At 34.9% G+C, this 16084-nt stretch overlaps 2 protein-coding genes across 2 annotated transcripts; both read right to left on the bottom strand.

Annotated features, from left to right (window-relative positions):
• Positions 1 to 3803: 3803 nt before the first annotated feature.
• LOC135837102 (uncharacterized) lies at positions 3804 to 5970 on the bottom strand. The gene is made up of 5 exons (XM_065352266.1): positions 5802 to 5970; positions 5380 to 5687; positions 5051 to 5269; positions 4330 to 4960; positions 3804 to 4084 (listed from the first exon to the last, which is right to left on the bottom strand). The coding sequence occupies exons 1-5, from the start codon at positions 5848 to 5850 to the stop codon at positions 3990 to 3992; spliced, it is 1302 nt and encodes a 433-aa protein (XP_065208338.1). The 5' UTR covers positions 5851 to 5970; the 3' UTR covers positions 3804 to 3989.
• A 2772-nt stretch (positions 5971 to 8742) lies between these two features.
• Positions 8743 to 14412, bottom strand: LOC135837100 (ribosomal RNA large subunit methyltransferase I-like). The gene is made up of 3 exons (XM_065352260.1): positions 14133 to 14412; positions 13873 to 13941; positions 8743 to 10725 (listed from the first exon to the last, which is right to left on the bottom strand). Exons 1-3 carry the CDS (start codon positions 14185 to 14187, stop codon positions 9524 to 9526), a joined length of 1326 nt encoding a protein of 441 aa, XP_065208332.1. The 5' UTR covers positions 14188 to 14412; the 3' UTR covers positions 8743 to 9523.
• Positions 14413 to 16084: the final 1672 nt, after the last annotated feature.

The raw sequence follows: 16084 nt of genomic DNA, 5'->3' as shown, positions 1-16084 counted from the left end.
CAACATTGATTTGATAATCGTTATCATAGAAGTACGTAATCATGTTTTTTGATTGAATTGTAAATACGCAATGGTGTTGGATGGTGGATGAGATGGGAGGAGAGGGGGGTGGTTTGTTGAATACATATTTGTTCGTTGATTGATTGTTGTGATACTATGCCTGCACATTGAACATTTTGATCGATCGTAGCTCCTTCAATTTGGAAGGAAGGGAAAACACGAGTGTGATCTTTGTTGTATCAGTGTATAGGTAGTATTTTTTCCTCCTATGAGACCAAACCGGTTCAAATTACGGATTCGAGGTGAAAATACGATCTAGAAAAATCTATTTTTCCAAAAAAAATCTATTTTGATTTTGGGACCCTCTTCTTCGAATTTGGGGTCCTTGATTTCGGTGAAAAAAAAGCTTCAGGAAAGAATATTTCAAAATTCGGGCCTTATAAATTGATTTTTACAGAGTACCTCCCCCTTCCCCTCTCAAATGTGGTTGAAATTTTCCCCAAATACTAAGGGTACGATATCTACACGCTCTTCTAAAGAAGTCTAAAAATTCCTAAGAACTGCAGGCTTTTGGGACATATCTCCCCTTTTGGTAGGTTTGAAATACGATTCAGAAAAGAAAAACATTTTTACAAAAAAATTCTATACAGATCTCAGAACCCTCTTCCCCAAATTTGGTGTCTTTAAAATCAAAATTGACCCTTCGGAATATTGTTTGTGTTTCAGTTTTTTAAAAATTTTGAGGGAGGGGGTCTGAAAATTCCAAAAATTTCGTTTTTGGAACATTATCTTGGTCGCATGTACATATAACAAAATTGGTTCAAATTTTGGATTTTAAGTTGGAATGCGATTTCGAAAAAAATATTTTTCCACAATTTTACATTGATTTTAGAATTGTTTTCCTCAAAATTTCAACTTGTTTTGATCAAAATTGATCCTTCGCTATATTTTTAGAAAAAAGCTTTGGTTAGTAGCTTTCGCTTTAATGACGAATAAAATTTAAAAAATAGCTCACTGGCTGCCATAGAAACGAAATTTAAAATTGGAAAACTTTGGATCTTTTCTAAATGACGCCTTGATATATTAGATGATTCCTAAACTCAGACTTAAAGACGCTCAAAATTTTAGAAAATACATAGAAAAATGAAAAATTTGATATACCTTTAAATAGTTAAAATGTTCCGGTACTAATAATTTTGAGCAATAACTCGACTTGTAGAACTTTAAAAGCTTTACTTGCATTCATGTTTTAAGTTTCGAATATGGTCTAAACATATTGAACAGAAATTTTTATGCTCTTTTCGGAATTCGGCAACGTTAGAAATAAACAGAATACTTACCTATTGGACGATTTTGACCAAATTCTGAGAATACCTTTATTTTGAGTTAAGAATCACTTGGGAAAAAGTGCAATGTCGGAGGTGCTCTTGAATGTGGAGATTGGGTTCTAAAACAGTGGGCATTTTCGAAAAAATGTGTTTTTTCGCTTCAACCTCTACCCACACTGTTTTGGGGAAAATGAATCAGTTTCAAAAGATGGTATTTGCGATTCTACGTCGACTTAGACAGTTGTCATTAAAATCCAAGATCATTTATAAGGTTCTAACGAGTGGTTGAAAATTTGCAATTCGTTAATTTTTGGGTGAACTGCGTAAATTCGTGTTTTGGAAATTAGTATTAATTACGTAGGTAGATAGGTATGTTAAAACATGAGAAGATAGCATTTCTGAAACTGGGGAAATATTTTGGAACGCAGTGGTGGCAATTTCTTGTTCATTATTGCCATCAATTTCAAGAAATTGAGAAAAATAGCCAAAAACTGACCAATTTACATAGTTGAAATGAGAGCAATAGTAATGGTAAAAAAATTGGCACCACTGCTTTGAAAAATATTTTTATATAAAAAAATTTTCAATATGAACTTGAGAAAAATTAATCGATCGGATTTTCAATAATTTTGAGAGAGTGATATATGCCTTAATCGTATAAGCGATTCTTAACGTAATCCCTCTTTAAAGGTGTACAAGATTTATGTACATCTAGGCGTGGATGATTTATGTGTACTGGAAGTACTGAGAACGTGGGAACTATCTACCCTCCTAAAAGCAGCGAGCTAGGTACCATCGTGGTACTCGCTGCGAGCTCTCAACTTCACTTAGCATCGATATCTCGAGCTCGTCGGAGCTAATGTCACCTTTACGTGTATTTTCTCAATTAAATAGGCAGAAGAGTTCTAACCTCTTCCCCGAATTCCTAGTTTTTGCCCACTACTATGTGGATAATTTGTATTAAAAATAATGTGTTATTGACAAATTTAATCAATCGCGCTACATTCAAGATATTACCTATTCGATCCTGCCGGCCATCGTATAATATGTAAATATTATAACCCAAGTCTGTCGCCGATCTTAGTATGAGTAGATCACAGGAGAGGCAGAAAATGAGAACAGTGTGGGTAAGTGATGAAATGGCACATACCTGAGTCGAAAGGCTCAATAGATAATTAATTGCAATTTCATCATAGTTAATTGAGAACACCTACCTGAGACATGAGCCCTAATAGCCCATGTCTTAGATAGGTGTCTAAACTAGGGAATCTAATTACATCTATTTAAATATAACAGGCCCTTAAATATCATTTTAATTAATGCTTGATTCATTAACGCGTGTCGTCTAGTTGGAGGTGTCTCCTTCTAAATTATAAAATATCTGCAAGTATTTTATATTAATTCACCTTGTTTGTATTTTTACGACGAATAAATAATATTGACATGTTTGGAGATATCTATTTACAGTAAAAGCTCGTTATAACGCTTTCCGATATAACGCTGATTTCTTCCGGTCCCTTGACATCCCCATTTAAACCAATGTAAAATTAATCGCGATGTAACGCTCATGAGTGATTAAAAATCGCGTTTTAACGCTCTAAAATTCAGGGAAAATCACATTTTTTTCATAATTTTAACAACAAAAACCTAATTTTTTGCGAAAAAAAAGCGTACTCATGTGTAAAAAATTATCACTTTCGAAAATTTTGGCCCCAACAACAGTATTTTTTTGCAATTTTTGTAGTTTTGATTTTTAAAAAAGCAAAAAAAACTTTTATGGCAAAATGTTGCCAAAAAATCATTTATATTATTACAGCAGACCTCAAAATCAAATTAAAATGTCAGATTTTTTTATTTCCAGCTGGAACAGGCGTTAAAATTCAAAATAAAGTTCACGTTTCCACTTCTCTTATAACGCTTTTTTCGCTTTAAAACGAGAATTCGCGGTATAACGCTAATCAGCGTTAAAGACTTTCGGTTATAACGCGCTTCTGCTATAACGCGCTTCGGCTTATAACGCTCTTTTTCTCCGGTCCCTTGAAGAGCGTTATAACGAGCTTTTACTGTATTTGAGTTTAAACTACAAATAGCATTTTTATGTGCATAGAGTGATCTGGTTTTATTATAAAAGCTCTCTGACTAAACCATCTAACGGGTAGGTAAATCTCACTCTCTAGGGAATGAAAATTGTCTTAACCACCTTAGGCAAAAATTATAATAATATCCCCCTATCATAATAATAGTCTTCACTCTATCATAGTTGTGCTTAATCTCACTATCAATTTGCCGAAAAATTAAATAATTGCTTTGAGTAGGTATGATAGGTAGCTGAAATTTTGGTTGTGAAGGTTTTATAGACCATGATCTTTCCAAAATTTCAGTCTCGCGGTCAAATCAATTTCGTTTTATTGAATGTGAACGTTTCAAAATATCTGCCCTTATCGTCACTCTTCATCAATCAGGTCAGAAAACGCAAAACGGATTTTTTTTCGATTCTTTATTGCACAAATTATACTTAGTTTCTTTTTAAAATGCTGTCATCTACCTGAGTCACACGGTCTTCGAATTGAATAAATATTACGATTTAGTAAACGAAACTATCTATAGTAATTATTTACTTATAGCTTTGAATCGACTGATCAAATTTTTTATCCATGCATTTCACTGTGGGTCAGATGCTGGTTTCGTCAGAAGTCTCATGAACGAGGTGTCCATTTCTCTGAGATGAGGTGTTGATGAAATTGATTTTTCTGTGTCTATTTTGGATCAAATTAAAATGAGATTATGAAAGGGCGGAGCACTAAAAATGCACATACATTAGAATCACCTATCAAGATGATCAAAAGAGCATGAGCAATCAAACAGTTGAAAAATATAGTTAGACACATGTAGGTAAATCAACACAGATTTTTAAAAATTGCAAGATTTAAACTTCATAATATTTTCAACTAATTTGCTTCCAAGTTTCAAAAATCTTAGAAATAGATAACGTTTGTCTTACCTTCTTTCGACGGCGCAAGCAAATCTTGTATAGATAATTCGATAAGCTTCATTATACTCGTTGAATATTTCGACAACCACGAAGATATCTGTAAAGAAGACTTCGGAGAGTTTTCATCGATGAAATAGTCTCGTGCTTTTACCCTGAATTTCTGAGTTTTTGGAGCATAAGTGATATCAAGATTAGAGATAGAAAAACTCAACGTCGGCTGTAAACGTGATAAATGATCAAATCCTGGATCCAAAGTGACGTTTCCTTGTACACTCGATATACGTAGGGTGTAAACACGGCAGTGGGATAAATATCGGTGAAACTTCGCTGTTCGTTTATTCATATAAGATTCGAAATTCGATAGTCCTCGAATGGTGATATTTTTCAAAACCAGGAAGCCAATCGAGATATCGGGTATGAGGTAATAGTATCGCTGTTCGTTGGTCGGGAAATCAGGAAAGGCTGCGATTATGTGCTGTCTGGGATGTAGATTGAACATTTTACCCAATAATGCTCTCAAATTACCACCATCGTTGAAAACGTGACGTATTATGGCTGGGAATTCTAAGCTAAATAAGTACAGCAAACTGAGGTGATGTTTGTAAGATATTTTTCGTTTTTTTTTAGTAAATCGAATACCCTAAAATCACAATAATGTTATTTGATTTTTTTCCTATACAAGTAGGTACTTATCTACTCGTACGTATACCACGACTTTACTCATGCTTACTTTGTGGTTGGTCATGTGATTCCAATGTATCCCAATCGTGATGTTTTCATCGTCTTTTTGTTTTGCCAATGATTTCGTTGCAATAACTGACAAGTTTCTATACCAGAGTCCTTGTGCTACGATTTGACTACATTTTACATTAAAATTCCAAAACGAATTTGATACTTCTATGAACGTATGTCCGTATATCTGGTATTCCAGGTGGCTGTAGAGCATACGCTACGGGGTTAAACACATAGGAAAAACCGATTACGTGATGCACGAGTTCATTTTTTTCATTAGGCATGTTTTGGTAGAGGTATGGGTAAATGTATGCTTATACTGCTTACCAATTCATTTTTAGGAAATTCCCATCGAATAGTGCTATGTTGATTTTTATCTAAGCGAAGTCCATTGAAATTGTCTCCAATAACACGAACGCCAGATATGTCGATTGGATTTTCAAAGAATGGAATTTTTCCAGTATTAATCCTACATTCACCATTGTATTTGCGGTCATCTCCAACTAGAATTAGCGATTCCAGTTTTTCAGCAATAGTATCACTTTTGAGTATGCGTACAATTGCATCGTTCAAAATATCGGTGAAATCGTATTTTGAAAAATTGCAACTCGACGAGGAATGTGCTGCGCTGATCTCTGAAATATTCATCGAAGTGATAGCAATTAATTTCAGAAGAAATTGAAGCTAGAGTGATGTACCTATTTTATAGCTTATAATTCGGGTCAATTAAAATCATTATATTTAATTACCTCCCCATACGAACAGAATGAAGGATAGAAGCTTCCACGGATTATTCATACCTTGAAACACCGAGTTCACTTGAGGAAATAATCTACCAAATACTTGTAGTTAGGCCTACTGTTTTTTAATCGTTCAGATGTGCCGAACTGTCGAATTCTAAAGCTAGTTTTTAATTTCGGTTTAGTCTCATCGATTCAATTATCGTTATCATAGGATTAATTATGTTTTGAAATTGAATTGTAAATACGCAATTCTGTTCAGTAAAGGGGAATTAGGGAAGAGAGGTTTACCCTATAGCTGATTTCATCAAACTCTTTGTAATAATGGTACCTACAAGAAAATACAGAGAAAACCTTTTCAAATTATAAGTTTTCTTTTGCTCTCGCTTCGTTTGGGCCGCGTGGCTTTTTTTTTCAAATTTTCTGAAAAATGTTTGTTTTTCGTTATATCAATCTTGCTTTTTGAAATTTGGTTGAGCCATGCTTTTTTTATCAGTTCAACTTTTTATCTTTTTCAAATTACAGGAAGTTCGCACATTATCAAAACATATCCTAAGACTCGTTCTTATCAAATAGGTACCTACTTTACTACCTAAATCTACTTACAAGGGAGATGTCCTAGGTGACATTCGACGATTTCAACGATTCTCGCATCATTGGGTAGAACACACCGGATGTATAGTCTTGACCCAAAATTTTCTGCTGCTGAAGTCGATATTTCAATTTTTTAACGCGATTTTTCGATTTTATTTTGCTTGAAATTAATTTCCAAAATTGCTGTGTAAAAATCGAAAATCGTTATAAAAATCGAAATATCGATTTCAACAGCTGAAAACTTGGGGTAAGGGTATATTTAGTGCCCTCTTGTATAATGGTGCAAGAATTATTGAAATCGGCGGATATATCGAAATATCGATTTCAACAGCTGAAAACTTGGGGTAAGAGTATATTTAGTGCCCTCTTGTATAATGGTGCAAGAATTATTGAAATCGGCGAATATCATCTGGATCACTTCCTCTTGTCAGTTGGACTCACGATCATAATGTGTTTGGCAGCAATTTTCAAATTGTTTTTGAAATGTTGAATTTCAAAAACCTTTATCCCAAAAAGTGAAATAAGAAATTAGATTGTGATACCTTGAAAAAAAATTGAATTGAGTCTTGAACTTACTTTGGAAATTGAAGGGTTTCCCAAAATTATGTATTTTGTGGGTTTCTTCGGTCAAATTTCGAAGGTAGGTGCCTAGGTGGTAGGTGCGTATTGAACACAAAAGAAAAGGTCAAAAATGATGAAAATTTTTTAGTTAATTTTACTATCTACATACATTCTACACATGAATTTTTTCGACTCTCTCTTCTGCAACTTTCATCTGGAGAAATTTGGAAACTAGCTGGAGGTTCCAAAAAGGTAAAACTGCAATTTTTTTGAGTCGCATGATTATTTATATAGACTCACAAGAAGATATCTTTCAAAAAAAAAAAAAAAAAGTTCGTCATTGGTAGATATGTACTGGTATGTATATAGGGCAAAACGCTCTGACGTCACACAGCGTATAAGTGGTTGCGGATCTTGATTCCCCTTACATTCTGTAGGCTTCAAGCTAGTGACTGTTCTGTCCACTTTGCATTTTGATTTTGATATGCCAAAACTTTCAAACCATCTCAAGGATCCCATTATTTTATGGCTCTAAATTGTAGAGAATTTTGTCCCCTTTCCAACGGTATTAAATTTTTTGAAATCCGCGAAAGTCTTCCTTAAGAAAATTCACTTAAGGAGCTGAAAATGGTCGCCATGCAATTCAACATATTGTTCTGTTCACTTTGCACTTTGAGGCAACAGAACTTTTAAACCATCTCGAAGACCCCATTATTTTATGGCTCTAAATTGTAGAGAATTTTGTGCCCTTTCCAACGGTAATAAATTTGAAATCCTCAAAGGTCTTCCTTGAGGAAATTGACTTAAGGAGCAGAAAAATGCGGAAAAATTCAACTCATTGTTCTGTCAGCTTTGCACTTTGAGATGGCAGAACTTTTAAACCATCTCGAGGACCCCATTATTTTATGGTTTGAAATTGTAGAGAATTTTGTGCCCTTTCTAACGGTACTACATTTTTTGAAATCCGCAAAAGTCTTCCTTGAGAAAATTGACTTGACGAGTTGAAAAAGGTAGCCAATTTAACATATTATGTTTCGTCCACTTTGAACTTTGAGGCGGCAGAACTTTTAAACCTTCTCGAGGACCCCATTATTTTATGGCTCAAAATTGTAGAGAATTTTGTTCCCTTTCCAACGGTACTACATTTTTTGAAATCCTCAAAGGTCTTCCTCGAGAAAATTGACTTGACGAGCTGAAAAGTAGAAGTGAACAGCATTGTTTACAGCTAGACTTGCAAGGTTTAGCCTACCATTCACAAGGCGCATGTATGCAACCTGAAATACGCGTTTTGCCCTATAATGCACCTTCTTTTAAAATTTGATATTTTTTTTACTCTTTCTGGAATTTACTAATTGGTCAAAAATTCAATTTTTTGAACTGACTCTCTTGGGAATTTCGTGGATTTAGCAGCCCGAGTCAATTTCCTCGTTTTCTGGAGATATTTTAAATTCGAGAAAAATTTAAAATCGTCTCAAAAGTGTCAGAAGGGTCCGAAATGGTAGGTACATAAAATTCAAAAATCTTCGAAAAATACTTTTTCAAAAATGACGCTACTTTGAGGACCCCTGGCTCGCCTCCTGTGCGACTATAGGGGGCTCATAAAATCTCAAACGTGTTTTGTTCACTCCAACCAACGTAACCGAGTGCTTTTGAAAAATTTAGTTTTGGATTTCAATTTGGAAATTTTATATCGGTAGGTACTCGTAATAATACCCTAATTCTAACTCCTCGTAACCCACAAGCAAAAAATTTTCAGGACTTGAATGGTAAACTGATTGAAATGATGGAAATTCAGTAATGATTCAAAATCTTGTTTGAAAACTTCTAAAATTGATAGTTGAACATTTTCATAATGAACATAAGTTTCAAATTCACAAAAAAGCTATCAGGATTTATTTATAAATCTGGAGAAGAAAAAAAAACAGCAATTACATCTGTTCGAGGATTTGGGTATTGCCATTGGGTACATAACCATTGCATTGGAAATGGTTTTCGTTTTGCAATCCTAACGAGGAATTGGCAATGCTGCCCAAAAATGACGGAATAGATAAATGTGTTGATGGATCGCTGTTCAAAAATTCCCCCTTGACTGAGACTGGAATAAGTATATGTATTTATTTTTACTGGTGGCAGAAAACTGAAGAGTGAAAGTGAGCTGGATTAAGCCAATAAATGTTCAGCTAAAAATATTAGGATTCAAACATGGGTCCCTAAAGACGGGAAAAGTCCGGTGAGGTGTATGAATCTGGAACTGATGGATTCAGCCAATCAGCCATGGAGGGGAAACAATCCATATGCCAGCTGCATCCCTACTCATCTTCAATAATCTTGCGGCACCAAGGAGCAGTACGCAAGCTATCGTCAGCTTTCAGTCGCAATGTCATCCAGCGAAGACTTCTCTTGAGTCCTGAGAGTACTCTGAATTCACATTAATCATGATCTCCAGATACCTACTCGTACCACTGCAGTTTATGCAGGACCTGCTGCCACAACAAGCCCCACGTTAAATTTTCTGCCAATCATAAGACCTGCAGGACTGCAGGTGAATTCAAGGACACAGTCTACACAGCTATGATTTACTCGACCCGACAAGCGAATCCCTTCAAATACAACCCTTCAGGATGAGCACCAGCTACCGGATGGTCGGCAGCCTGTCGAAACTGCTCAATAAACTGAATCTCACGTTTAGCATCAAGGGCAGCATCCGCAATAATTTTCTGAAACAGATCAGTAGTCATCAGACCAGAGCATGAAAACGTCATCAGGATACCCTCCGGCTCCAGCAGTTGCATCGCCAGCATGTTAATATCTTTATAGCCACGACAAGCGCTGGCCAATTGGTTCCTATTTTCAGCAAACTTGGGTGGGTCTAGGATAATCATACCAAACGTTTCGCCCTCCTCACGGTACCGTCTCAGCAATTGGAAAACATCATCCCGGACGAATCGAGCACGTGACATATCAAGCCTATTCAGTGCCAGGTTCTGCTTCGCTATGTCCAACACTTGCTGAGAGGTGTCAACGTTGATGACTTCGCGACAGCCTCCTTTCATCACCGATACGGAGAAGCCACCGGTGTAGCTGAAACAGTCTAGAACCCGACGCCCTATAGCGTATTTACGAGCGGCAATCCGGCCATCGCGCTGATCAAGATAGAAACCAGTCTTATGGCCTTGGACAATATCCACCAAGAAGGACATATCGTGTTCGCGAATGTGGAGCAAATGTGGTGGCTGGTCGCCGCTAATAACCCCTTGAGTTTTCCGCAGACCTTCTTTTTTCCGCACTGCCACATCGGAACGTTCGTATATGGAGCACTTCGGATAGCAACGTTTGAGCGCCTTCAATAAGTTTTCACGATGGTATTCGGCCCCCGAAGAGAGCAATTGCAGAACTAAAAAATCACCGTAGCGATCGATAACGATACCAGGCAAACCATCAGATTCGCCTGAGATCAGGCGATAGCTATCGAGACTATCCCGAGTAGCCAGTGATGTGCGTAGACGCTGAGCAACCTTCAGCCGGTGCAGGAAGAAGTTTACATCGATTTGCTCGTCCTCAATGAAGCTCCATACTCTGGCCCGAATTTGCGATAGGGGCGACCAAGATGCCCGGGCCAACCAATTACCCTTATCGTCGTAAATGTCGATGGTTGCTCCCGATCGCACTCTCCCTTCCACACGATCTACGGCGCCGGAATAGATCCAAGGATGACGCCTCAAGAGTGATTTTTCGCGATCGCAAGCCAGATATAGACGGGGTGTTTTGGGAATGCTGCCTGGAATCATATGGAATCTCTTATTAGAACGTTTATGGGTGGAGAAGGGGGGGGGAGGTTTGAAGTCTCCTCCACCACTGCTAGTTTCAAGTGAAAATTAACCGTCGTAGAATTATTATAAAGTGACCTTGTGACCTATCAAAATAGCTTAAAATTTCACGAAAATTTCGAATATTTCGTCAAAAATGTTCTTGAGCACTTCTGAAGAATTTTGAGTTTAAAATTGAGTCACGATTTTCAGGATTTGTAGAGATGTGGCGTGCGACCAATCAAAGTAGGTTAAAATTTCACAAGAATTTCGAATATTTCAACGAAAATGTTTTTTGAGCATTTTTGAAGATTTTTGTGCTCAAAATTGAGTCACACTTTTTTTAATTTTCGGAGAAGTGGCTTGCGACCCATCAAAATAGGTTAAAATTTCACGAAAATTTTGAATATTTCGACAAAAATGTTCTTGAGCACTTCCGAAGAATTTTGAGCTCAAAATTGAGTCACGATTTTCAGGATTTGTGGAGATGTGGCCTGCGATCAATCAAAGTATGTTAAAATTTCACAAGAATTTCGAATATTTCGACGAAAATGTTTTTTGAGCATTTTTGAAGATTTTTGTGCTCAAAATTGGGTCACAATTTTTGGAATTTTCGGAGAAGTGGCTTGCGATCTATCAAAATAGGTTAACATTTTACGAGAACTTTGAATATTTCGACAAAAATGTTTTTGAGCACTCTTGAAGAATTTAGTCTCAAAATTGAGTCACGATTTTTGGAATAAGTGGTAAACTGACATGAGAGACCTATCAAAATAGGTTAAAATTTCACGAGAATTTTAAATATTCCTACAAAAATGCTTTTTGAGTACTTCTGAAGAATTTTGTGCTCAAAATTGAGTCACGATTTTCAGAATTTTTGGAAATGTGGCTTGCAACCTATCAAAATAGGTTAAAATTTCAGAAGAATTTAAAATATTTTGACAAAAAAATTTTGAGCAGTTCTGAAGAATTTTGTCTCAAAACTAAGTCACGATTTTTGGAAACATTTTTGGAGATATGGCTTGCAACCTATCAAAATTCAAAATGGGTCAAAATTTCACGAGGATTTCGGATATGTCGACAAAAATTTTTTTGAGCACTTCTGAAGAATTTTTTGCTTAAAATTGAGTCACAATTTTCGAAATTTTGGGATAAGTGTCATGCGACCTATCGAAATACTTGTAGGTTAAAACTTCACCAGAATTTTAAATATTCCTACAAAAATGCTTTTTGAGTACTTCTGAAGAATTTTGTGCTCAAAATTGAGTCACGATTTTCAGAATTTTTGGAAATGTGGCTTGCGACCTATCAAAATAGGTTAAAATTTCAGAAGAATTTAAAATATTTTGACAAAAAAAATTTGAGCAGTTCTGAAGAATTTTGTCTCAAAACAAGTCACGATTTTTGGAAACATTTTTGGAGATGTGGCTTGAAATCTATCAAAATGGGTCAAAATTTCACGAGGATTTCAAGTATTTAGACAAACATTTTTTTTTTTTTTTGAGCACTTCTGAAGAATTTTGTGCTCAAAATTGTGTCACAATTTTCGAAATTAATTTTGGGATAAGTGTCATGCGACCTATCGAAATAGGTTAAAATTTCACGAGAATTTTGGATATTTCGACGAAAATGTTTTTGAGCACTTCTGCAAAATTTGGAGCCCAAAATTGGATACTGATTTTCGGTATTTTTGAAACGGTGTTTTGCGACATTTCATTTTCTCTGGTGCAAGTTACTTTCATCTTGGAATCAAAATATTTCAAAAGTTGGTTTTGAATGTCATTAAAAATTCCGAACTCTGTTCAAAATTTCCCCTCTCGATTTCCACAACTTTTTTTATCCAGTGGAGGAAAATTCCTCATTTTTATAAATTTTTGAAAACTTTTGCTCTCGCTTCGCTTGGGTCACATTGCTTTTCATTTTCAAAATTGAAATTTCCAAATTCCTAGAAGTACAAGTAAGTAGCCTACACATCTTCAAATCTGAGGAATGCCAAACCCACAAAAGTCATTTTCTCGCATCAAAACATAATAATTATTCATTTCACTTTTTGAATTATTCAAAAGCTTATTTTAGTTTCTTTTAAAAAACAAAATATCTGGAAGTAACAGTTGTTTAGGTTTTCAAGAATTTTCAAAATGAAAAATTGATTGAGAAGGCTAAGGGATTTGCCCAAAATCGTTTCAAAAAATGCTGATTTATTTTAAAATTCAAAAGGGGTGAAGAGGTCATGGTATTGGATTTTTTTTTGAAATATGTACTGGAAAAGTGGCAAAAAAATATAAATTTTTTATAATAAGTATTGTGTGAATTTTGTCAACAATTTTTTTTTCTTTGAAAATATATTTAAAAATTTTTTTTTTAATGGTTGTGAAATTGCAAAATTATGAAAATTACTGAAAAATTCGTTGTGTCTTTGAGAAGGGGTGGAGGAGGGTAAATCTTGTTTATACAAAGGGAATTCAACATTGCAAATTTCTAGTCTGTAAAAACCGTTAATTTTGTTTGTTTTTTTTTGGTTGGGAGGGGGGAAATTGAGTATGAGTAAAGTCAACGTGATAAGTACGAAGTTTCACTTCGAATGCACTAAAAATGCATTAATTTTGCGTTTTAGAACTGAATGAAAATCTAGTGTTAAAATCTAATTATTTGTAATACCTAGGTACTTATTCTTAATGTTTTCTAGAAATTTCAACTTCGGATGTCAAGAACTTGGCAAGCAAAATCAATTGAATGACTTCTTCTTTGTAGGTATACCTACCATTTTGGGGGCTCAAAATTTTCCAAAAATGCTCAAAAAAAAGTTTTGATGGAAATTTCTAGTTTTCTTCCAAAAAAAATCCAAAAACCATGACTGAGTTGAGACGACGACGTTGACTCAAAATCTGTATGCATCCAAATTTTCAGGATGTGATTGGGAGGGGAGGGTGACTGAAAATGGCTGAAGACGTCAACAAAAATAATCAATGGAAAGGAAATCAAAAGTTGTAAAACAAAGATAATTCAAAACTTTGGACTACTAGAACAGTTTGAAGGAGATGAATTTGATTTTGTGTCATCTCTGGGATCTGAATTTTCCCTTAAGTGATGTAAAAGGGTGAATTTTGGCAACTACTCACCATTTAAACGTTCATCTTCAACTTCATTTGCTACAGGTGATTGCGAATCGTTGGGAATACCAGATTTATCTGTAAAGAGTCAAAATTTATGTTGAATGGAATATTATTTCAAGTTGTTCAATTGTACCATTTTTGAATTGGTGTTTGATCTATTGGCAATAAAAGATCTTTTCAAAAAAAAAAAAACAAAAAAAAAACGATGAATTACGAGTAAGTAGGTATAGTTATTTCTATGACTACATAGTAATTGAAATACTCACCAGCATTCACTATTACATGTAAAAAGGCCACAATTAATCCTAGCTTTGGAAACATTGATTTCTGCTTTTTTCCACTACTTCATCAGTATTAAAAAAATTGTATTTTTCACAAAAAATAAATTCAATAACAATGCAAACTGTAATTTTGAACGAGCTCAGTTAATGAAAGATGAAATATTCATTTGTCTTGTGCGTGTATGAGCATTGGCCTCAATATATGTAAAACTGTTAACTAGAGAGAAATCAAAAGAAATGATGATATACACTTTGATATCGTATCAATTTTTTAAAATTAATAATTATTAAGATGTACAAATTAATGATATCTATTCGACATTCGTGCATATTATTTTACATTCTTGTATACAATGTAGGTAAGCACCTATAACCGAAGAATTATTTACCTATTAACTATTTTTTGAGAGTGCTGATTACAGTTCTGGACCTCGTTTGATCCCAAAACTCGAATTGAATCTCTTGGAGAGAAGCTTCAAGACCAAAATTTTGAAAAATAAAATAAATGAAGATCGAATTAGGCTATAGGATTTCAAAGACGCTGATTTCATTACACTCCTAGTTTAGTACATATTTTGTCGAAGTTTAGCACTCATGAAGACTCCGGGTTTGGGAAGCTGAATATTGATTTGGGGTCAAACGGTTTATTGCGGTTCGGAATCGTCTTCTCTTATCAAGTTGCAAAATTATGCAAAGCTTCCGCGAACGAAGCTTCTATTTCAGCCATTTGGGGTGACCATGAAACTGAGTTTACTTTTCCCATTTGAGCTGAAACCAAGCTAGACTCAATTTTCTGCATTTTTTGCATTCTAGGTACTTTAACTTGATTAAATTTATAGACATATAGACCTACCTTTTTTCGATGGCATCATTAAATCTTCTATTGCTAATTCGATGAGCTCAATTATACTTGTTGAACATTTCGATATCCACGACGATATCAATATTGGGGACTGGGGATTGTCTGTAACGATGCAATAGTCCTGCGCCTCCACGTTAAATATAATCTGTCTATCTTCCTGGACACGAGATATGTAAAGATTACCGATGAAAAAATTCAATGGAAAATGTGGAAAATATTCAAATCCTGTAATTAAAGTCGCATTTCCTCGAACGTTTTTCACATGCAAGGTGTAAAATAGGTGGTCAGCAAAATATCGACTATTCCACGATTGATCATTTGTGTATGATTCGAAATTCGATAGTCCTCTGATGGTGATATTTTTAAAACTCATGTGCACGTGAGAAATGTCTGGTATGAGGTAATAGTACTGTTGTTCGTCGATGAAAAAATCAGGGCGGGCTGAAATAACGTACTGTTTTGGGTTCAGCTTGAGCATTTCGCCCAGTAGTGAGTTGAAATTGGGACCATTGGTGAAAAAATTGCGCATTATGGTTGGTAATTCTAAGCCGATTGTGTATATCAACTTGAGATGTTGTTTGTAGGATATTTCTGGAGATTTTTCGAGTCTGATACCCTGAAATTACGTACATATGTTCATGTTAATTGAGATACTCACAAGAAAACCTTTATCCATTAAATTCTCCGAGTTCTTCCTTAAAAGTCAATATCATAAATGGATTTTGATATATCTTTCTCATAACATTTTCAATACACTGAAAAAAATTGTAAAAAAATTTGAGCGGACACAGAGATTTTGAAGAAACTTGGTCAGGTAATTTAGCATGAACCTTGAATCTATGTCCGCCCAAATTTTTTTACAATTTTTTTCAGTGTATTGAAAATGTTATGAGAAAGATATATCAAAATCCATTTATGATATTGACTTTTAAGGAAGAACTCGGAGAATTTAATGGAAAAAGGGCGGTTCTCCACATTATATCATTACTTTTATTACCGAAATTCTTGAACAATCTGCTGTAAGTTATGTATACAATGATCAAGTTCAAAAGATTTTTTTTTACAATTTTTTTCA

Source organism: Planococcus citri, chromosome 2 (genome assembly GCF_950023065.1).
Source record: "Planococcus citri chromosome 2, ihPlaCitr1.1, whole genome shotgun sequence".
Taxonomy (NCBI): Eukaryota; Metazoa; Arthropoda; class Insecta; order Hemiptera; family Pseudococcidae; genus Planococcus; species Planococcus citri.
This window is presented reverse-complemented; position numbering and strand designations above follow the sequence as displayed.